The sequence below is a fragment of the Astatotilapia calliptera genome, chromosome 10 (assembly GCF_964374335.1).
Source record: "Astatotilapia calliptera chromosome 10, fAstCal68.1, whole genome shotgun sequence".
NCBI lineage: Eukaryota > Metazoa > Chordata > Actinopteri > Cichliformes > Cichlidae > Astatotilapia > Astatotilapia calliptera.
The window spans coordinates 15540695-15564409 of record NC_137431.1 but is presented as its reverse complement, the minus strand read 5'-3'; the positions used below and the strand labels follow the sequence as shown (position 1 = coordinate 15564409).

The 23715-nt window shown below is 40.4% G+C and overlaps 1 protein-coding gene across 4 annotated transcripts in view; it reads right to left on the bottom strand.

Moving 5' to 3' along the window:
• The window catches only part of nrg2a (neuregulin 2a), a 78768-nt gene that overhangs the window by 7987 nt on the left and 47066 nt on the right, over positions 1-23715 (bottom strand). For 2 of the 4 annotated variants that reach the window (XM_026182111.2, XM_026182113.2), the window contains exons 4-7: positions 10222-10342; positions 5459-5517; positions 1946-1969; positions 136-238 (exon numbers count right to left, since the gene is read on the bottom strand). In XM_026182111.2, the coding sequence (XP_026037896.1) occupies positions 136-238; positions 1946-1969; positions 5459-5517; positions 10222-10342 (307 nt within the window). Of the gene's footprint in view, positions 1-135; positions 239-1945; positions 1970-5458; positions 5518-5947; positions 6025-10221; positions 10343-23715 lie in introns of all 4 variants that reach the window. The other 2 variants (XM_026182112.2, XM_026182116.2) reach the window with 2 other exon arrangements.

Genomic DNA, 23715 nt, shown 5'->3' with positions numbered 1-23715 from the left:
TAAGACATAATCTATCATTTCCACCTGCTGAATGTCACAAGGACTGGGAAGTACACGAATATTTACGGTTTTGTATATTTATTAAATTAAAGAGCAGGAGTACATCTTCAGAAATCATTCATCATCTGGACTTACTTGGTTTTACAGTAGGCAACCACACACACGATGCCCACGACCAAGAGAGCCACACAAATACCCGTGATTGTCAGGACTCTTTTCTGGTAGAGTTCCTCTGCCTCTGTCAACATCACACACACACACACACACACACACACACACACACACACACACACACACACACACACACACACACACACACACACGCACGCACACACACGCACACAGAAATGACAGAGGAAAAAAATTAGCTTCTTTTCTTTAAGGTGGTTATGGTGTCACATCTACACATCTATTTTTTTATTTTTTACTAAATCCTGAGCAGAATGAAGCATCATCCCCCCTTTCCCTTCACACTTAAACCTCTTCTTTTGCATAATCACAAATGCAGCAGATGCTGCTGCTGCTCCCTGCGCTGCAGTAAGGCGGCGTAGGTGGGGGAAGGGCATTGGACTGTTGGAGAGTTAGACTGTTCGATCAAACAACTCTAAAAACCAGCTATTTTAAATTGCACCATGCATGATAAAATGAAAAATATTCAATAACAAGTCTTAGTCTTGGTGTCTTTGGTGGTCTACTATCTCACTCACTCACTTACAGAAGCGATCATCTGCTCAGGCATTCAGTGAAACACAACGATGAGATCACAACAATTTTGCAAAAAAATTTGTCAAACAAGAGAAATTAGAAATGAAATGAAGATGAAATTTGATTGATGCTTTTGCTTTTCCAGAGAAGAGCTTGTAAAAGGTTGACGTAGATTCTTTGTTTCCCCTGGGGGGAAATAATGGAGGCAGTGTAGTCCCCAATTAATAATGTAATAAGAATGAATTGAATCTGTGCAACCATCTCGGGTTTCCTCCTTTCATTCACCAGTAGCCATTTTACATCAGCATACCAATTTGTGTCAACCTTCTGACGCCATAAATAAATCACTGAAGTCAGTTTATTTTTAGCTGCAAACTCAGTGATATTTCAACAATATTGCTTTTAGCCACTGATATTGAATTTGAAACAGAGGAAACGATACTTGTGTTAGTTTAATGACACTTATGGTCTACTACTAGAGTGCACTTGTGTAGTTGAAGCAGCGAGATCTACTATTAATTTTATACTCCCAACCACAAGAGGACTTTTCTGGAAAAGGTAGCAGGAAACAAAGGCTGACGATGAAAGAGGGCAGAAAGAGTGTCTGATAGAGGAGAAAGTGTAGGTTCTAAATATAGCATGGCATGCTCACATCACAGCATTTTACAGCATCCCTGAAGGATGATCCAAACCAGAAACGTGTCATGTTTTATACTCCGACATTACATTTCAGCTACACTAATGACGAAATGATGTAAGAGGCATGGTCAGGATCACACATAAAAAGAAAGACTGAGGTGGCATATCAAAGAAAAAAAAAAAGAGACGCTAGAAATGAGACCAAGAAGGTCGGAAAGATAGATCCTAATATTGAGCAAATCCTTGGGTATAGCTCCAAACATGACAGATCATGCTTGTTACAGATGGAATGAGGAACTAAAGTCCAAGGGGAAAATATGCTCTTGTAAGTGAGATGGAAACTGAGTTAATGGTATTTTTCCATTGCACGCGAATGAGAGGTGGAGGCGATTACATCCATGTTAATGATGTTTGATGAAGGATCAGTTGCATTGACTGAGGGTTCGTCGCCGTAATAAGTCATGGCATGATTGTTTGAGAGATCGACTTGTTAATCGGGGGACGATATGGTCACACCACAGACGGAACACGAGCAATGTCAAAATGAACGACATCTTAGTAGCTATGCTAGCACTGAGAATCAAAATGGATTGTTCCATACCCATAAATTCAATCCCAAGATGCTCTGCCATTGCAGAGAGTTGGAAGGTGGGTGGGAGAGGGGGGGGAGAGACACAAGAAACAAAAGACCAGATTAAGAGCGGCACCTTCTAATATAGAAGTGGAGCAAGTACAAATTGGCATTACACAACACTTGTTGGTCATTGTCAGCACGACACGGTCAGTACTATCTAAGACGAGACACAAGCATGCAACACACACTTCAAACCACACTACGTATCAGTATCACTACCACATATCACTACTACTAATTCTAATAAAGGGATTTTTGATTTCTTTTTACTACTTTTTAATACTCTTAATAAAACTACAATATTCTGCTCTTGCTTGAAAATTATATCCACTCTATATCTCAGCATACGGGGCCTCAACAAGATCATTTCCTTTTTTTGTAATTTTCTTTGAGTTAGCTGAAAAAGCTGACTAACAGTAAGTTTACAATAAGTAATAAGTTTTCGCTCTTTTTTTGATACATGTTACCAGTTGCTGTGTTGGTCCAATTCAGTAATAATGCAGTGCCAAGTAAAGGGAACGTTTCCAGATATGATCAAAGGAGAGATGACGTGGCCCTGTGTGAGTCGCTTAGTGTTTATTACTCCTATAAAAGGCTGATCCCTGACAGCAACCAGGTGCTAGTGGTGAGCACATCCTATAGATGCACCCACTGTGGTAGGTGTAGGGTTATTTAAGCCTGTTCTGCTTTCGTGGCGGATCTGTTACCAATAGTTGCGGCTCTCTAAAAACAAACAGGACGTACTCGTAATCTTAACAACCAAAGATTGCCTGGAGTCACTACCGCTGTCGGCTTTGTCATCCTCAGTCTCCATTTTTAATCACACGTAGCGTCTCCGGCGGCACGTGAGGGGGCTGAATTAACCCCGCTTATTTTCTTTCCAAATGCAATGATGCAGAATTTTGCCCAAGCATGCAGCCACTTCTGAGGGACTGTATTTATCTTGCGCCACAGTTTTATGTTTTACAAGTAAGTCTTGAGGTTTATGTTTTATGGAGCGCCATATCATTGCATAACCAAACAAAATCCTAAAAGGGAATGGGATATTAGGTGCATAGCAACTGTTTGGGAAAATATGCGTCATCTACCGAGATTACCTGTGCTTTCAGTTTTCTGCTTTCTAAAAATGCAACACTGTCAATTCCAGGACACACCCATCACATGAACAGGCAAGTTAAAAGGAGTGTATGTGCACTGTGTTGGAATAATCATGAAGAATAAGAAGAATTATGGCTTGACTTTATATTGTATGGCAGATAGAGGCCACAGGGATGTCGTACCAGCTAGCAAGTCCATATTTCTGGCTCCTCACTTGCTTTACTTGGGCTAAAGCAATTCCCAGCTGTTCTTATGACAACATGCTCTTATTTAATCCAAGCACTTATGGCTGAGGAGAAAAAAAGCCATCCTCCTTCTCTTTTTTATCTCCTGGGGATGGGAGGTGCCCCTTTCGGGACGCAGGTTTTTAACTATGAAACGGATGTGCGTGAGCACAAGGGTCTGCCTTTTAAACTAAAATTTTAGCAGTTCTACTTGATTGTAAAGACTAAAAGCCAAGCTGTTCCCATGATAGTGTTGTAACGGAAAGAGGGTGCACGCTTTTTTTTCTCTCTCATTGTTTTACTATTTGTTTTTATCATCTTCTGTCTGTTTTTTGATTACTTGGTTGTATAACCATGCAAAGCAAATAATACAAGGCTGGTCTGTACTTGTGTAGCTGGATGAGAACAGGAAATAAACGCTGTCCTTGATGCACAGCTGCGCTGAAGTTAAACAGAATGTAGAAAAAGTGTGTGAGTGTACGGGGGAGGAAAAAAAAGCTGTGCTCTGCTCTGCCAGAAAAACAAGCAATTTCAGCACAGTGCATTACAACTTAATGTGAGATGAAATTACTTGTACTTAAGAAGGGGTTTTTTGGGGGTATTGTACTCTGTGCCAATATACAACAAACAGAATGTGTAAGCTTGAAAAGTCAGACTACAGGGATGAGCATTAGGAAACTCCAAACGCAGATGCAGTTTGTTATTTTCTGAATGCAATGTTACATTAAATCGCAACCATATGGGCTTGCAAAGGCATGATGCTGCCATTATCCAGCATAAATGACAGGCTTTGGATTTAATTATATATCATTTTTATACTTGAACCCTGTGCATGCAGTGCTTTCCCTAAAGAATCAAGTCCAGACTTTTTGAAATTTCAGTCGTTTCATTAATGTCACGTCTCTCACTGTACAAGTAATCACCAATCAAGTAATACTGACATTTAAACGCTCCACAAGAATCCCCACCATGTGGTTGGTTTTTAAAGCTAAAACCCTTAAGGGCAATATCAATCAGGCCATAGTCGTCCACAAAACGTCCTCTAATCTTAGTATAACAACGCAGTTGATAGATGTGTTTGCAGATGTTGCCGTGTGGGATGGTGCAGGGTTTAGTTCTCTAACCCCAGGCTACTAAAGCTGCTTGACATGGCACTCCAGTACAGTGTTTGGACTATCTGTCGTGCGAACACCATTTTGTTTCTTCTGGATCAGCGTGTTATAGCAGATGTAATTGGCTAAATGTTCTTGTGTGGACCTAACAAAGCTTAGTGTTTTCTACAGGCTGGCTGTGATTTAGGTCCTCCGCAAGTTATCCACTGGTCTCAAAGTTAAACAAATAGTGCTTCACATTTACCATCTTGGCTAATTTTGAACTAATGCGAGGCAGGTGCTGTAAAGTTTTGCGGTAAGTGGGCCTTTTCTTTTGGAATCCATGATTATCTCCGACATCAAATCAAATCAGTGTGATTTTGTTTTTTCATTTTCATATTTGATCTTTATATTGATGATAACGGTTACGCTTTCACACCTGTTTATCAATAGTTAATAAATCCTAGTAGAAAGAAATGCACCATCATTTCAGCTTCAGCTGGTTGCAGCCTCTCAAATAAGGGCTCTTTACAAGCTTGCTGTTATCAGTTAGTGCTCCACCTGATAGAGCCAGTCATTTGTCATGCTTGTTAGTTGCGACTAATTGTTTGGGCCTGGCTTTCCATACAAGCTCTACTTAGGGTCAAACGTGCTTGCATGTTTCAAGCTGATTGCGAGAACAGGCATCATTAGTAAGTGGGCTAAACAAAGTCCTTTTGTAATTATTTTGCCATTAGACTGTGTCGTTACATGCAACTTGCGATGTGCAAATCAACTTGCACAAAGCAAACTCACACCCTGACTCGCTGCTGTCGGCCTCGCTACGAACTCTTATTCTGCGAATGCGCATGCAACGCACTGCACTGAGTCAAAGGGCACACAATATTACATGCAGACCAAACACAGTAACAGACTCCACTAATCTATGCCAGCTTGTGAATGAGTCACCAGAGCAGACACAGACAAAACTATTAGGTAATAACAGGAAATTAATGCGGTCTCTACACCCAGCATGCACGCGTGACACGAGGACAGACTGACAGTGACAGAAGAGGAAATTGACATACGGTAGAAACTGGCCATAACGTAGGTTTGACAGCGATCACCAGTAAAGTCATTTGGACACCTGATGGAAAGAAACAAAGCCGAAGAAAGAGAGAAGGAGGAAGAGGGTGGTGAAAGAGTGAGAGAAAGGAAGAAAATAGAGGGGGAGAGAGTGGAGTGAAAAGGACAGTGTGAGTAAGAAAAAGTGAGAAAGAAGGGAAGGGGGGGAGAAGAGGGGGGAGAGAGGAAGAGAGACACAGAATTAGAACAACAGAACATCTACAGACAGCAGAAGCAGAGTGTTCCCTTTGGATGACACCATCGTGTGCATGGTGTAGTGCACAGCTCAATGCGTGTTGACCTGAGAAGGAGGAAGAGGAGGAGAAAGAGGAAGAGATCTGGTGGGGGGGGTGGGGAGTGGGGGGGGGATGAGGAGGGCAGCAAGAGTCCACAGAGGTAATCCAGTGACAACTGTGTCTCTGTTGTCAGCTGCTCATATCATTTGAACATACTTTTGAAAGGATTGGGCATGTACACCCGCAGTGGCTCAGTCTGTAAGCATCGAGGGCCGAAGTATCCATCCGGACATCTGGGAAGGAGCAGACAAGTGTTATGGAAAAGGAAAAAAAAACACACAGAGAGTGACGTTGATTTCAGGGGCTTGAATCCCTTCACACACATTTCTGCAAAATGTCACAGCATGTTTAAACACACAACAAAACAAGTAACAGCAACAACAAAAAAACTGCTACCAAACTCACAGTAAAGTGCAAACAAAGCAAGGAGGGCATCCTCTGCTGATGAACGTGGCCAATTTCGCAGTTTTAAATTGATCTCAATCTGCACAAAAATGTAATGCTTAGCAGATGCTGCATCTCTCTGATAAGCTAGCAGCTCCCCCCCCTTACAGACACACTGACAAACAAAAAAGGGTAAAAATATACTTCAGCCTGGGCTCTCATCTTGGCAGCGGAATTAAAAAAGAAGAAGAAAAGAGAAAGAACCAAAAAAAACATATATAATGACATATAATAATAATAATATGGGCTTTTATAAAAAGAGATAAATGTGATTCAGGATACTGACAGTCCCATGGCTTTCTGAACTCTGTCTATGGGATGAGAGAAGAGCAATTTTCATGAGTGTATGGAGAATAAGAATGTAGCTTGGGATAAACCAGGCAATGTTTTATAGGTAATCAATAAATCATTCCTTGGAAAGCAGTGAAACAGAGCTGAAAGTTGGGAAATGTTTCTCTTTCTCTTGGAGCCTGTTGGAATCCTTGTGGATGTATCCATAACCTGCAAACGTGACTGTTTTATAACTGATACCAGAGCACAGAGTGTTAAAGCAGTCAGATCAGGAAATAAGGAAATAAAATCCCAAATTTTAATTTCCAGCTTGGAAAGGAAAAAAAAATGAATATGTAAATGTTTCTTGGTAAACACGCGAGGATGTGTTCAGCTGTTCTTTGAAGTCAGCGTCAAGACCAAAGTTTCAAATGTGTGGCTGCGTTAGGTTTTTGTTACTGAGGACAGACTATCATCACCATCAGGAGCGTTGGGTTAAACCACATTTCCTCATTATAATCTCAATTTGGATGAGAAGTTGGTCTTTTCAGGGCCACCAACAATCTACCCAGAGCCACAACTAGACCACTGATCCAACAAATGTGATTTACTGGGTCCACACAGTGCCTCCTGGGAGCACCATAAATATTCGGCAATGAGTTACTCATCCTGAGTGATGGTGTTTAACTGGTTGGGGGCGGGGGGGGGGGGGGGGGGGGGGGGAATTGCGCCACCTAGGTCGAGGAAACTTGGCTGAAAGATGAAGGAAATAAACTGTCACGGGGTGCAAACGACCACAGAGGTGCAGAAAATAAACATGTAACTTTCAGGAGGAAAACAAACACTTTGCAATGTTTATGAAAATGTTCTACAAACTGTAGATACACTGAACTTTCTCAACTCATTACCCTTCTAATAAGTTCCATAAAGAAGTGATAACTATCGTTCTCTTAGGAAGACACTTCTGTTCAACAACTTTCATTGTACTTGTATCATCATGTATAGAACTGAAACAGTCAATTTATTACATAATAGTAAAACTTCTAATCACTGTGTCTCTGATGGTTTGCTGCTTTTCCTTGTTTTGAATCATTATAAACGTAATTTTGTTGGATTTGGACTGCTGGTCAGACAGTAGGAAGCAAACTGAAAGACAGAAAAAAAAAATCAGGTATCTGTAACGAGCATTACCCAGGAGATCTGTGAGACCTGTGGAGTATACGCCCGATTTAAAACCATCTCAGTCAAATTTTGAGCACCTTTATTCGAGCCGTTTCAGCTGATTCAAAAATATAACAAGCACATAATTAGTTGAGGGAAGCCACAATGTCAAGATTGGCTTGCAATCCAAGCACATCAGAAGATCTCACTGCCAGCTTTTTTCACCTTATGCTTAAGCTGATATTCTTGCATGTTCAATCATCAAATTTCATATGAGGTACCTATTTAAGTTGCTTTCACCTTCCTTGTAAGCAACTAAAAGTGTAGAAAAGTCCCAGATTAGAGCCATACTAATAATCTTCTGCACGCCAGAGTCCTGCAGATGGAAATAATTATTTTCCCTTTTTGGCTGCAGTGGTCCTGACTGAATGTACACAACTAACAAATACAGTTCTTTTTTCTGCACATTATGCATGCTTTGCATGAAAATAACAGCAGGTTTCAACTTTCAACACTCTTCACATCATTTCACCTTATCACATCACCTTACCTCAACCTAAAAGTTTCTATCTGAAAGTGAAGGAGCTGGGAATAAAAGTAGGACTAGCTGTCTGCAGGACTTGTTTAGCCAGAGAGTAATACCCACTGAAGCCTGGCCTATATTGAATGAGATGGCTGTGGGGCAACAAATCCCTGCAGGCCTTCACCACTGCATTATCCAACTTTTCTGGACCCATGCCCCAGCCGTGAGTGAATTAGCTGCAGCAATTGAGTTATTGCTGCCTCCAATTTGTACACAGCGTATTGAACGGCTGTTGCAGCCATGTCCTGCTTGCTCGTCGAGCATTCTTCCTGCGGCCAACTGGGCACAGAAAGCCTTGCTAGTGTTTCAGCTCTATATCAAATCAGCCAAAAGGATTATGTTAGCATATGGTTGAAGAGAAAATACATCAGAATATCTGACAACAATGCAAGCAGATGTCATTTGTTTTGTAACTACACAATAAGGTTTAACTGATTTTTACAACTAAGGTAACCTATTTTTTTTCCTTTTGATTAACTAATACATACAGCTGTGCTCAAAGGTTTACATGCACTCACCAGTGGCAGTGGTAGATTACACAAAGTGAATGGAATAATATAGAAGTAGGACTACCTGCTACCTTCACCTTAGATCAACAGCTAGACAGTTGAAACGTGTAGACAGTTGCATGTTCCAACAAGAAAATGATCCCACAGACACATCAAAAAGTGAAGTTAAAAGTTGGGCCTGTGCCAGGAAACCAACCACTTTAAACAAACTCTACCAATTCTGCCAAGAAGAGTGGTCAAATATCCAGACAGAATTAATCCAGGTTGTTAACTGCTACCAAAAGTGTCTGATTGAGGTGTAACTTTCTAATGTACATTTAACCAAATGTACGTAGGAAAGGTAGTGAAAATCTTACATAAATTTAAACTTGTGCACCAAATATTTGTTTTTAAAGTCATGAAAGATGTATGTTGTTCAACTAAATCATTAAAAGCCAAAATTACCATGACGTTCATGCCCATATTGAGTGTAAATAAAATTCTGAATACAACTGTATTTGGGTCCAATAAATGTAAGAAACTCTAAATAACAGTCACAGTTTCCAAAGGAACGGTTTTGAAATTGCTTGTTTTGTTTGATCTACAGCCCAAAATCAATGATTTTATTTTAAAATAGCAGCAGATAACCAGCCAATAGTCATTCCCAAATCTAAAACCAGTGAACATCTGGCTTTTATGACTAAAAATGAGTAATAGTTAATGCAAGTAGTTGCAGGGCGTTTTTCTGATTACTAAATGACTAATCAAGAAAGTGGTTGTTTCATCTCTTAAAATAAATTTTTAAAAAACAACAAAAACTGTTAGTCCTCTACAAAGAAAACCACTTGTTTAGCTTAACCTCTCGTGCACATGGTCCCAAATAATGTTGATTTCGAGGCTAACACAAACTCACATGTAAATGTCAAAGAAAAAAAAGGTTGTTTCCGTGATAATGTCAACCTGTTTTCCTCCTGAAAAGCTAAGATGCATGGTTCCTCCAACGCACTTTACACACAGGTCTTGATCCCCTTTGCCAAATGTAAGCAATGATTCTATTTACCTCATTGGGGGCCTCTAACAGGCATAAATATTTGCTCGCGACTAAACCAGTGACTCATGACATTTTGAAAAGCCTTTTAATGTGCGGCCCTCCTGTACACTAAACATGACTTAAAAGGATGAGCACACCATCGCCTCACTCCATTATTAGTGTTAAAATACACAACAGGTGGGTAGTTAGACAAACTGGCAGCATATTCCTGTGATGCGTCGCTGCTGCTGCTGAAAGAAGGAAGGGGAATCGAGCTATACCACAAAAACAAAAAGCAAGGTAAAAACTTGTAGTTAGATAGCTGAAGATGATTATCAAAGTCAAGATGCCGTAAAAGAGCCTCTAATTTGGACTGTGGGACAAAACATCTGTCAAACAACAACGGCCAAGAAGAAAAATACTTGAAAAGAAAAGGATAGAAGAGATTACTCACTTGCAGGAAAGCTGATTTATACCATGGAAGAAGTAACAGTCGCCGCCATTCACACAGTAGGCTCTCTCTGTGTCGTTGCATTTTCTGGCATGGCCTGAGCCTGGAGATAGCGTTGTGGTCACTGAGAAAAAACACAGAGAAGAAAATGACAAATTACCTCCAGCTGACCCAGTGGATCCTTTATAACGTCAGCTTTATTTCCTTTATAGCCACAGCCAGATGAATAAACAATAATTTGCAGTCAAAACAAGGAAACGTCATGATAAATGAACATGAAGAGGATTTTCATTTAATAAAAATTTGTTAGTTTTTCTTGTATCTCTGCAAGACTAATATGACTTTTATGTGTGTATCTCTAGTTTTTCTTAAAGAGTTACTTAAATGCCACACTTGTAATTCCACAAGGACTCTTAGTCTTTCATGTACAAATGTAATTGTTTCTCAAAAGGAGTGTTGACATTATCTCAACAAGTTCTATGAGCAAAGATAAATATTTCCCTGAAGTAGCGTAGGAGGTGTTTATGCCTCGACTCAGGTCCTTGGAGTGGCCTGAAATGTCATGTATCTGCACTTAATCCCCCCCATTGAACAGATATCTGTTTGGGATGAAGTCTGCTCATCGGAATCAAAATAGGGATGTTTAGAGGAATGAGAGTGCTGAGAAAGGTTCACTGTGGCAGGATTGGGCTTGAGAAGGGTGGAGTGCACCTCACATGTCAGATACTGACATGTGATGGAAATTGTGTACCTGCTGTCAGACGATGTTAGTACCTTGGGAGAATGTGGCTGTTAGGCATAGAGAAGTCTTCGGCTGGTAAGAGTTTTACACTGACAATATATTGGCTTCAGCAGCCTGACACTCATTTTATCAAGCATAGCCACTGGGTTTACTGTAAGTAATGTCAGTCCTGTGAAAACTAAGCACACTCCCTGATTCAGAAGCTTGTAGAAACATCTTTAGCAGCAATACCTTGAATTAATTGCATCCTATACTTTTATACTTTTCATCCCAGCCTCTATCAGTCTCTCACGTCATTCTGCATCTCAATCGCGTGAAGGTCTGAACTTGGTCTGACTAGGTCACTGTAGCATCTTGATTCTTGTCCTTTTTTAGCCGTTCTGTTGCAGAATTGCTGCTGTGCTTGGGATTATTGTCTTATTGCAAAACCCACTTTCTGCCAAGCTTTAGCTGTCAGACAGATGGCTTCACATTTAGTCTAGAACACCGATACATAGAGGTGGTCATGGTCCACCAGTGACAGTGCGTATGAGGTGTGTGTGTGTGTGTGTGTGTGTGTGTGTGTGTATATTGTACTGCCATGAACTTAACCAGTTAACATGCCAACTCAGGTTTGGAGTCTGAGATCTAGTTTTGGATTTTTTCCAATCTCTCTAAACATTGCACAGTCTGTTCTTCTGAAGTATTTGCTGGGACATTTGCTTCTAGGAAGATTATAGCTTACTGTTAACATTAGCAACTAGCAAACTTCCAAAACATCTGCTTTTATACAGGTGCTCACACATTAACTGAACATCAATTAATCATGTTCAATTGACTAGCAGCACCTGGCTGCTATATATCTTCTTAATGCTGAACAAAGCAATAGGGCATACATAGTCTGATCAGGAGGGCTAGCTCTGTGGTCGGCATGAAGCTGGACACTCTGGTGACAGTGGCAGAGAAAAGGACATTAAAGAAACTGATGGACATTATGGACAATGCCAGGCATCCTCTACACACGGCCATTAACAACCAGAAGAGTCTGTTCAGTGACAGGTTGCTTCTCCCCAAGACAAGAACTAACAGACTTAAAAACTCCTTTGTCCCACACGCCATCAAACTGTTTAACTCCTCTCTGGAGGGGAGAGGGAGGGGAAACAGGAGGACAAAGGAGGGGGGAACAACTAAGCTGTAGTGCCTCTTCACCTCACTGTGCAATACCTTGTGCAATACTTTTGTAAATAGTCAACAGTGCAATAGACCTCAATACTTGAAATGTGCAATTCACTTGTATTTTTATTTTTTATTTTTTTATTCCTATTTATTCTATTTATCCCCTTCGTATATTTTATTTATATTGTCTCTGTATTTATATATATGTGTGTGTGTGTGTGTGTGTGTGTGTGTGTGTGTGTGTGTGTGTGTGTGTGTGTGTGTGTGTGTATATATATATATAATATTCTGTAACTCTGTAACTTCTGTCGGTGCTGTGCTTTTTTGGAAATCGAATTTCCCAGAGGAACCCACCCGAGGGATTAATAAAGTTCTATCTAATCTAATCTAATCTAATCTAATCTAATCTAATCTAGTACATAGAGTCCCGTGAAAACGTTCTTCTTCACATGCCAGATTGGCTGTTTTCCGTAAAGACATACTATACCCTCCGGCTGGAGAAGTGCGTTGCTTACTGCAGAAGCTCACCTCTGGTTTGGCTACTACATTAGAGGTTAATTCCCATGCTTATTAGGATAGAGAAGCAAACAAATGACATCAGTCTGTGCGTCATTGCCAGTATGAGTGAAGAGCACGAATAAATCAGAACACTATATAACCAAAAAATGTTTTGTTCTTTACACATGCAGTATACCAAAATATATCAAATAGCGTGTCATTGCTGGGCAAAAATTACTTTGTGAATAAAGTACAACATCCATCCATTCAATGAACAAACAAAGACATAAATCCACTTGGTTAAATCGCGATGAGATAAGTCGATAAAAGGTGTTATTTATACCTAGCATTTCATTTTAGAGGTAAAATTTTACTACGGTAAATTTACGATGTCACGCTGTTCTGCCAAAATTCCTTAAAAAAAAGTAATGCTCCCAAGACAACACCACACCTATTTATTATCATAGGTCCAAATATTCCTAAAATATTTCCAGGTTTACCCATTGATCAGAACCACTTCATCACCTGATGTCTCACTTGGAGGACTGGTTCGTAAAACACTTCATTAAAAAAAGAGGGGAAAAAAAATCAGAAAAAGCTGTCGGGCAAACCCTTTTTTAAAAAAAACCAAAGAAACCTCCCACGCTCAAAATGGAAACTTCGTGCAGGATTCAAGTGCAAAACCTGTGCAGGAACATGTGGACAAACAAGCTGCACAAGGCTGCAACCTTTCCCAGAATGCACCAGTGGAAATCAGAGGAGCGTCGTAGACAGATCATCAGTCTCCACAGGACGGGTGGACGCCACGATACTCGTAGTCACAGATAATCTACGGTCCACCTGGCGTGCATGTGGGTGGACTGCGGGTGGAAAACAGATGACCCACACGGGGAGGTGGAGAACATGCAGACTTCACATAGGAAAGATCAAGGCCTATATCTGAACCATGGACAAGTTCTGCTGTCAATGTTTATTTTGCTACTGGTCATACCAAATTAGTTCCACAGTAGTCACCTTTTTTCCCTCTTTGTCATCATTTTCAATGAAAAAGTGAAAAGTGAAAAAACAACTTCCTGCACTTAGTTGAGCTGTTTCACATAAAAAGAGTCAGATGCAAAATCTCAAAATTACACATATTTTTTGTCTAATAGGGCTGCTAGATACATTTTAACTAACTGAAACCTATATTTGTTAAGATCACATTATTTTTATACAGAAATAAATGACTTAAAAAAACCCCAAATAAACCAAAATAAGGTATACTGGTACGGGTAAAGGCGCTATTTTCTTAGCTGTACTCCTTGTTATAAAATGTTCAAAGTGAAGATCAGCCCTGTGTAAGCTAACTGGAATGAGGGCATTTAAACAATATATCCAAAATCCCTGTTTTGGATTAAACTTGATAAATAGCTACAGTTTGCGAAGAGGCTTTAAATCTGGACAGCTGTAGCATGGGGCTTATATTTTTATTGCCATACAGCTGAATGCTTGCAGGTGGAGACCACACATCTCCTCAGCCGACAAGGTTCATTTACCTAAACAACAAACACCACCTGCAATATTAAGGGGCTTCCTAGAGGAGCAGAAAAATTCCTGCAGACCACAATTTACACTCCATACAGTGAGAAGAACAGCAAATCCAACTGACTGAAGGAAATTACACGCTAATATCGCTGCAACGATTCATTAAATATATCAAAACAATGAAAGTGTTTAATGATGACTTAACAATTTGGCAAAAAAAATAATTCCTGGAGTTGATCCCACTTTCAGAAAACTATCTACTTCTATTTTACTGAATCTATTCTCTGCCAAATGTTTAAAATGAATTTAAATGAATCATATAAAAGTATTATTTGTATAACTTTAATAAATGATCTATATAAACATACTCCTACTGGCATGGAGGAATTGATGATTTCTTAAGAAAAAGGTCACTTTACATATTTTAGCAGGATTCAAGCACTGCTTTCAGTGGGCTTCAAAGATTGCAGTTATCCTAACATTAACATTACTATTGGTTTTCAGTCATCAACATCTATGATGTAGCACAGTGTCCCAGTTTTATCCTCCCCTACTCCTTTTCCCTGCTGTCCTCCCTTCTTTCCTTTGTGTCTTCCAGTTACTCCCACATAGCAGACCCTCTGCTTTAAGAAAAGTGAAGAAAAAGTTCCAGTTTTTGCACACTGTGTACAGAAAGCTTAGGAATTCTTACTAAAAAAGCATACACATATACACCGTCAGCAGAAGCGTATAATAAAACAGTTGTTGATGTTTACGGCATTCGAGATACAAAGTAAAATGATCATGTGTAAAATTACAAAAACCTCACTATCCGTATTATTTTCATAACAGTTATGGTTTAAGCTTGTGAGCAGGACGGCCTAAATAGGAAACATACAATTAATTTCAGAGGCAGACTAAAAACTTGAAAACACCAATAGGAGACTCAGTGTTTTAAATTGTGTCAGATTTAAAGGTTTACGGCAGTTAAAGGCCAACACACAGGACCTGAACTGATGCATCTATAAATCATAGGTTCGTGCACTTTAGGGTTTATGATAAACTTGTAAACTTGACAAAAGCATGTGTAAAAACCCTGCTGAGCTGCAGTAAAATATCTAAAAACCCTGAAATGCTGAAGGCTAGCTTTGCGCCCAGCAAGCTATAGTTTTTTTTTGTTTGTTTTTTTGCAAAACCAAACTGTTTGGTTATTCCCATCATCATGCCTTCTGTCAATAAAATAGATATTTATATTTTAAGAGAAATTGAATGCACCTGGAGTAAAACATTTTATATAACATATGTCTGTGTAGGTTCTCAGTCATCCAGGCCATGGTAATCTAAGGAGCTTGGAAAAACAGCTACTGAACCTCTTTAAGTTTCTTGAAGATGCTTCACTTTCATCCGAGAAGCTTCTTCAGTTTTAAGACCAAATGGTCGAGAGTCACGGGTTTTAGTCCTTTAGGGTTGTTGACCCACTATTGATCATGTGTCTCATCACATGTGCCAAGGCATGACAACAACACCAATGAAGCCTTAAGATGAGACCCCCCAAGTAACTACAAAAAGAAAGTCATCAGTTGCCAAAACAACTTGAAAAAATGATAAAGCCATTGACCACTCTACCTAGGGCTGCACGATTTTGCATAAAATGAGAATCACGATTTTTTGGCTTAGAATTGAGATCACGATTCTCTCACGATTTTCTTTTCCAGTATAAATATTTATTGCACTTATTAACTGCACATCAACTTCGTAACAATTGAGACTGAACATAAAAACAATAAATAAACATAAAAACAACAAATGTCTCACGTTTTGTTGTTGCCGCAAAATGTTGTACTGCTTGAAATTCCGTCTCCACCGTTGCTCGACACTGCGTGTATAGAGCAGGTAGTGCAACAATAGAAAAATAGTTGCGGGACGGCACTGTGTAGCGTTTGTCTAGGGTGTTGATCATTTTCCTAAATCCCTCGTTTTGCACAGTGTTGATGGGAGCCATATCTTTGGTCAGGTGATAAGTGATAGCCTCCGTAATTTCTTTGTGCCTGCGGAAGTTCGACGGGTATAGGGAAGCGCTGTATAAGGTTCCCGTTATTGATGTTTGGGTGGAGACCGGAAGGATTTTCTCCTGTCACTTTCTCGTCATCCCTGACGTGCTCTCCGTTGTTTTTTCCCTGCTAATTTTAGCATCACACCGCACAGCTTCTGTATCACGTGGTATAAGGCTCCGCCCTTGTCATTTGTTGAGCAGGAAGAGTGAGCGCTTGTTTTCATGCAGATTACGTCCCGGATCAAAATGCGGTACAATCGTCGTCTTTTTTTTTCTTTTTTCTTTTTCTTTTTTAAATCGTTGTCATTTGGAAATGAGATTGCACATAAGTATGAATCGAGATCGCGATTTTCTAACGATTAATCGTGCAGCCCTACTACGTACCACTGTCTGTACCCAGGGATGCTATACCCTGTTATACCCTGGAGTCCCACCCAGCCACCTACAACATTTCCAAGCACCTCGTCACCATCCTCTTGTGGGGAACACACCCCATCACATCAAAAACTCCCCCTACTTTGCCAACAAGGTTCAGAAAAGTACACTGGATCCAGATGAAACCATTGTGTCCTTTGATGTGGTCTCTCTCTTCTCTTAAAAGATAGCGATCTCTGCCTTACCACCACATATTTTAAATACAAAGAGGGTTTCTACAGACAAAAACATGAGTGTTCCCCAGTGTCCCCAGCCTTTACATGGAGGAAGTGGGAAATAAAGCTCTTGGCTTTTTCAAAGGGACAGCACCTAGCCACTGGTACAGATACTTGGATGACACCTGGATCAAAATCGAAACCCAAAAAGTAGAATCCTTAATTCTTCGCATCAAATCAGTGGATAAAAACATAAAGTTCAAAAGAGAAGATACAAAGGATAACAGCCATTTCTGGACTGTGCTGTGAGCATTGAGGAAAATGGAAACCTTAACACTGAGGTTTACCAGAAGCCCACACACATGGACCAGTACCTACTCTTTAACTCCAATCACCCTCTGGAACAAAAACTTGGAGTAATCAAGAAAAGGAACACACACATGTAAAGAAAACTCTTAAAACATGTAGTTATCCCAACTGGGCTTTCATCAAATTTGCAGAGATGCACAGTAAAGAAGGTCAGACACCAATTTGTCATCCTTTATGTAGCAGGTTTATCAGAGAAACAACCAGCCACAGCTCAGACAAAAACTGGTTCATCCCAAAGACATAACTCCCAAACACAAACTAAACAACATACTATATGCTGTGAAGTGCAGTGAGAAATGCTCAGACCTCTACGTTGGAGAGACCAAACAGCCACGTCATAAATGCATGGCACAACATAGAAGAGCCACCTCGACGGGACAAGACTCAGCTGTACACCTGCATCTAAAGGATAAAGGTCACTCTTTCGAGGATACTAATGTTTTGGACAGAGAAGACGGGCGGTTTGAAAGAGAAGTGAAAGAAGAACAGAGGTGGAGGTTTACAACACCATCTGCCGCTCACAATCCAGTTTTTAACACCCACTCACATCTTGTGTCAGTTGATCTCAGTAGGTAAGGCTCTCCATGGTTTCACCCGAAACCTCTGATGATAATGACCCACTCCCTTTTTCACACCTTGGCTCATGTGATGAGGAACATGAACAATAGTGGATAACGACCCTCTTAAGGGACAACTCCCACTAGGGCTTAAATACTTGGGACTCTCCAATATTTAGCTTTAGAACTGAAGAAGCCTTTTAGATGAGACGTGAAACGTCTTCAAGAAACTTAAAGAAGCCCAGTCACTTTTTCTTTCCAAGCTCCTTAGTTTATATAACATATATAAAATTGTATATATATTTATATTCCTGCAATATCTATATTCATATTCATAACCATAACATTTAAGGTATGGTACAGATGAAGGGTGAAGACTTAAATATGCTGTAGTTGAAATGTTTTTGACCTTCCTCCCAGAGTTGGAAACACATGATTTAAATGTTCCTATAACAAATAAAACTTTCGGCACTCTACTATGAAGAAACATTGCATTAATACAGTAAACGACCATCCAGTCACACGCACGCGGGCGCACACACACGCCTTTGAAGCAGTCTCGTTGTCTGCTCCACCTCGATATGTTTACAAGAAAAGGCTCGGGTCACGTCACGCCAACGCCACAATTTCAGGAAGGACGTACATCAAGTGCAGCAGGGAAAATAAAATGAGGGGGGAAAAAAAATAAAAAGACTACCACAAAAATATTGCAGGTGATGGTTATCTGACTTAATGGGAAACCCATACAAGGAAATGGTACATGCAGACTCGGTTCCAGAGATGAAACAAGAGCAATGTTTTCTTTCTAAGATCTACTTCAGCCAATAGAGTGTTTACTCAGGCTGCACCACATGTTTACATGAGATTAAAACTCATGACAAGACCTAACAATTTATTGACTTGGTTAGAGATACACATTTAAACAACAGAGAACATCTCATTTAAGGGTGTGTGATGCAGATTAAAGAAAAAAAAGTGTTTGAAATCGCTGTACTACTGAAATATAGTTAGCATAAGTACAACGTTTTTGACTTTTTAGGAATACATTTCTGTAAATGAGAGGAGATAACTGGTCTGGTAACAGACTGAGTTATTCTTCAAAGAACTGCAATACAACTGCAAACGCTCAAAATGGTTTCCTTTGATATGAGAAGATAATCTTTTTCTTTTACTACTTAACAATATCACGCAGAAAAGCCTTTTTTTCCCCCCGAGTCAGTTGGGGCCAGCACAGTGGAGCAGTGGTCCTGGTTTGAATCCGAGTTTCCATGCTCTCCCTGTGCTCGCACGGTTTCTCTCTGGCTTGCTCAAACAGTCCAAAGACATGCATGCAGTTAGGATGATTGGTGATTCCAATAGAGCATGCATCAAAACGTTAATTGGGGATTGCAGAATGGCTGCTGGTGTGAATCTGAATGTGAATTGCTGTCTGTCTCTATACGACAGCTCTGCAACAGACTGGCAACCCGTACAGGGTGTACCCCACCTCTCACCCTGCGACAGCTGGAATAGGCTCCAAACCCACTGTGACCCAGAATGGGATAAGCAGAAAAGATGAATGGACTGGATAACTGGTCAGACCACCAACTAGAAAGCAATAATTCAAAGCTTGATCTTTATGTTTATGGACTCATAACAGATTTAATTACTGTTGCATACTGTCATCCTGAGATAAGACGTATGGAGTACAGTCTTATCTCAGTCGCTGTATCTAAAAGGACTGAAATGCTTCATAATCCTCACTGGCTTTTGTTCTTCTCCTTTTTTTCTGAGGGTTTCATTGTTTAGTTGCAATAAATCACATCAGTTTTGCATCATTCATCTCTCTGACCTCTGAAGAGCGTTCTGTTTGTGTGGACTAAAAATGATCCTCACAATCTTGCACATATTCAGTGATAAAATAATTACATGGGTTCAGGTTACAGTTTTATGGTGTGCGAACAGCACCGAATGACAAAGGATGATCTGCGGTGGACTCACCTCTAATCATCGAGCGCGACTGCGGCGAACAAACCACTGCAATTTTTGTTGACATTTGGAATAATAACATGTGTCACGAAGGCTGTATGTGTTCATCACTGCCATGCAGCGCAGCTGTTCAGCTGGGTTAGAGTGCTAGTGCCTTTGCATGTGCTTATTAAAGAAAATTGACATCAGTAATATATTTTTGTATTTTTTTTTTTATAGAAAGACACGGTGTTACTCAAGCAATCTGTTTCATTAACTACTAACAAAAATAATAAATAAATAAAAAGCCCCTCTGTTCCACAAGCTCCAGTTATTCCTGTCAACTGAAGGGTTGTTTTCTCCAGTGTCTGAAGTGATAATTAACAGAAGCACAACAGCGGGTAGCTCTATTAACAAAAATAGAGTCGTCTTATCCAGAAATGAACAGTTTTGTTATAACTCAGATTTTGTGATTTTATCTTATTTATTTATTTTTGGCTTTTCTTGTTTCGAGCTGTCGTCCTTTTTTTCAGCTCGCCGCTTTCATCTACATCTGTCAGGAGATAGTGATGAAGCTAAAAATGGTTTCTAAAAAGGCAAAAACTTTGTCTGATCACAGCAATCAGAAATCCTTTTTAGCCTTCTTGTGCAGGATAAAGCACTGAATCGCTGAAATGCATTTGACTAAAAACAGAACAAAAGGGAACTCGGATAATTAATCTCTACAGAGAATCCATAAATACCAAAGTCCAAATGACTTAAAGTTCATGAGTTTGTTCTGCTGCATTTTCTTGCCTTTCGTGCCATATGGTGTTGTCTGTCTCCAGTCACGCTACGCAATCCCCCTCCCCGCCTCTCAAAGGGGACCAGAGTTCAGGTGTATTCATTAAGGCTGACTCCTTGCTGGACGCAATACAGATTCCTTTAACCTGAGGAGGACATCAGCTGCTCCGCTAAACAGAATTGGGGGCAGAGTTTGTTTATCTGCACTCGTGTAGCCAAGGTTTCGTTAAGCGTGCTTGGTTTTTAACCTTGGGTTTCAACTTTCCTCAGTACTGTAGCCCAGGGGCTGAATTTGACTTGAAGTAAGTTGAACAGAGGTTTCCTCTGGGTTAGTGAGAGCCACAGTGTTTAGCCATCAGCCCTTACCACTGACTTTGATTAATCCTTCATGGCTCAAGAACTGAAAAGAAAAGCTGGGGGTGCAAGGCGGACCATCTGGAAACCTTCATAAACATGCCTGTCTTTCCACGCTCTCCAAAGGATTCAAGGAAAATCGTAAAAATGAAAAGAGAGGTCCCTTTTGCACAGTTTTGTCCTCTCGAGGCACCCTGTGCATATGCAGCAAGCAGAAATGCGCTCATACTGAATCCTAGCCCTGCGCTGCACCTCACAGCCCGGCCCCAAAACACTGAATTGTGTAATGAAATACATTTTCAACAGGCCCGCGGTGAAGTTACACACACGTCCCTGCAATTTATGGCGAATGCTGATAATTTACTTCAGCTTAGCCTAATCTTTTTCACCTCAGCACTGTAGATGAACAGTAAGGCCTCTAAAAATGCGAGACAGAATCAGATTCAGTGCAGGGAAAAAGACAAGACCAGATCCATCTGGACTTGGTTATGAATTTCTTGTTTTCACTCTTAAAAAAAGTGTTATCAAGATGAGCAGTATAAATTATCTAGCCTATTTGGAAATATGTCATTGAGCAAGAACAGGTGCGGAGATTCATCTCTGACATTTCTGCAGCAAAGCAACGCAAATAAAGGAGGTGAAGGTGCAAAAACCACTAATTTTCTGCAGCTTAACAACCATTACAATGGACGAGCGTGTTATCATTGCAAACGTAACAACCTAAATATAAATCCAAATAATGTAAATCTTCATCACAATCTAAAGAGGGAGGAAACCTTCGAGCCAGACCATAAAAATCAGAAGAGAGAGTGATAAATGCAAATGTACAGACCCTTCAGCAGAGACGTAAAGAGGGTGGTCTCTGCAATAGCTCTGCCACCCAGACAGGCTTTTCCACAACTCAGTTTTATGTACCAGAAAAAAAAAAGTACTGAGTGCCCCCTAACCTCCCAACTCTTGGTAGGGAATGCCTGACGTGTCTCCTGTTACAGCTAGAACCGAGATCTTTTATCTTAATACTCGAGACCTGTTCATTTTGTGAGCATTCTTGCTACACATGTGTACACTGCATTTTGTTCCTTTCTGCTCTTCTGCAAAGACGATCCCATCCAAAGAAAACGGATAAATAAGATAAACAGATAAGAAGAGGTACAAAGGAGCAAACTGGGAAGTGTGGCTTTGATTAAATATAAAGCTGTTGACAGCCGTGTCTGATGTGGCAACAGAGAATGTCCAGTGAGGTTTAACAAAATGAATGAGGAGAAGAAGAAAAAATATTTGCAGAGTTTAGCTATTTATATTGTGGGCTGTACTGAATAGCAGCATTACACTTTTAAAGAAGGTGCGACCGGAGACAAATGAGCCTAGAAAGTAAGATAAATGTCTGGACCTCACAAATGCTACAATAAAGATCTGCTGCTTGAACAAATATTTATAAAAGTTAGCAATTAAAAATAAAAAAAGTGTCTATTTAAATAAATAAAAAAATGCATACAATACGTGTTTTCACGCTCAGCTTTGGAGCCACAACATATTTTGACAGGAGCTCAAGCCCAGACAAATGTAGGAGCAATGAAAGAAAACAAGAGACACATGAGAAGGACAAAGAGCGATGGATACAGAAGTAGTGCAGGGAAGATGAGAGCAGAGAACGAGAAAAGAGGGCTTGTTGACAGGATCATTAGGTGGAAAATATTTCAGCTTGCCAAAACCAACAAAAACCAAGCATGCTACTTCCACACATACAATATGGCCACACCCAGTCAGTGGCAATATCAAGCATCTGTGCCTTCCAGCATTTTGCACAAAGTATAAAATAAGCAAGAGATTTCATGTCAAAGGTCCAAAGAGGAATTAAATTACTATTTACTGTAGGTAAGACGCAAGAAAGAGCCCATTATGAATGGCGATGCACTTAAAGCTTTTTTTCAAAGGAAATTTATCCACAATTCAAACTCCTTCAGTACGAAACGGGAATGTTTAGAAATGAACAAAATGGAGCCTGCCAGGAACATTAATCTACCACCCACTCTCAGCAAGACTGCCACTGCCACAACCAGTGTGTCTTCTTTTATATTCTTGTCTCCTATTACCATTTTTCAGTCACATAGCTGATTTGCCTGGTCTTGCCTGCCTCAATCATCTCAGCGCTGAAGTCAAATCAAAGCGCGACATAGTATGTGATTGCACAACAGCTGCTCACGCACTGCGAGGGAGCGAAGAGCTCTTAGGAAAGACAGGGTATGGTGTGCGAATGGTGTACAAACGGGCGCTGTTATGGTCACTGGCGGGCACCAGTGTGTGTGCAGCTGGCAACAGGGCAGCACGAGGGGTTTTCCGCGCCGCGGTTAAGGACAAAGGTATTCTCTCATGGGCAGCTCAGATCAGAGTCAGGGTGGCGTTCGAGACACTTTCACAATCCAAGTGTGGGGATGCCAGTGGCTTTCACTTTTTCAACTCTGGGCTGAGAAGCTGTTGTTTACCACATCCTTGAGTTTTCCAGCCTGTAGCCATGGCTACAGTGGTCACAAATGAGCATCAAAAGGTGAGGAAGAGCAACGGGCTAACTCTTTAGAAAGCTTTCAGCGTCACTGTGAATTTACTGCAGCGAGGACTCGGTGGACAAAGATTCAAATCGGGGGGAAAAAAACCTGTGGTAACAAAAAAACAAACAAACAAACAAACAAGAAAACACCACAGGGCTTTAGGGCACACTGCATCTCCACTTTAGAGTCACTGACATCTTTTATTTAAACCCGACAGGCAGCAACTCCGATAGCTAAGTTGGGGGAAAAAAGCAGATTTACAACTCGAAGCTAACATGTTAGAACAAAACAAATGAAATTATTTGTAATGAAGCGAGACTGATTTTGCTGTGAAGTGTTTATAAAGTTTTAAGTAGCGGATTGAAAGGCGCTCGATGAAAAATAATCACCGATCAAATCG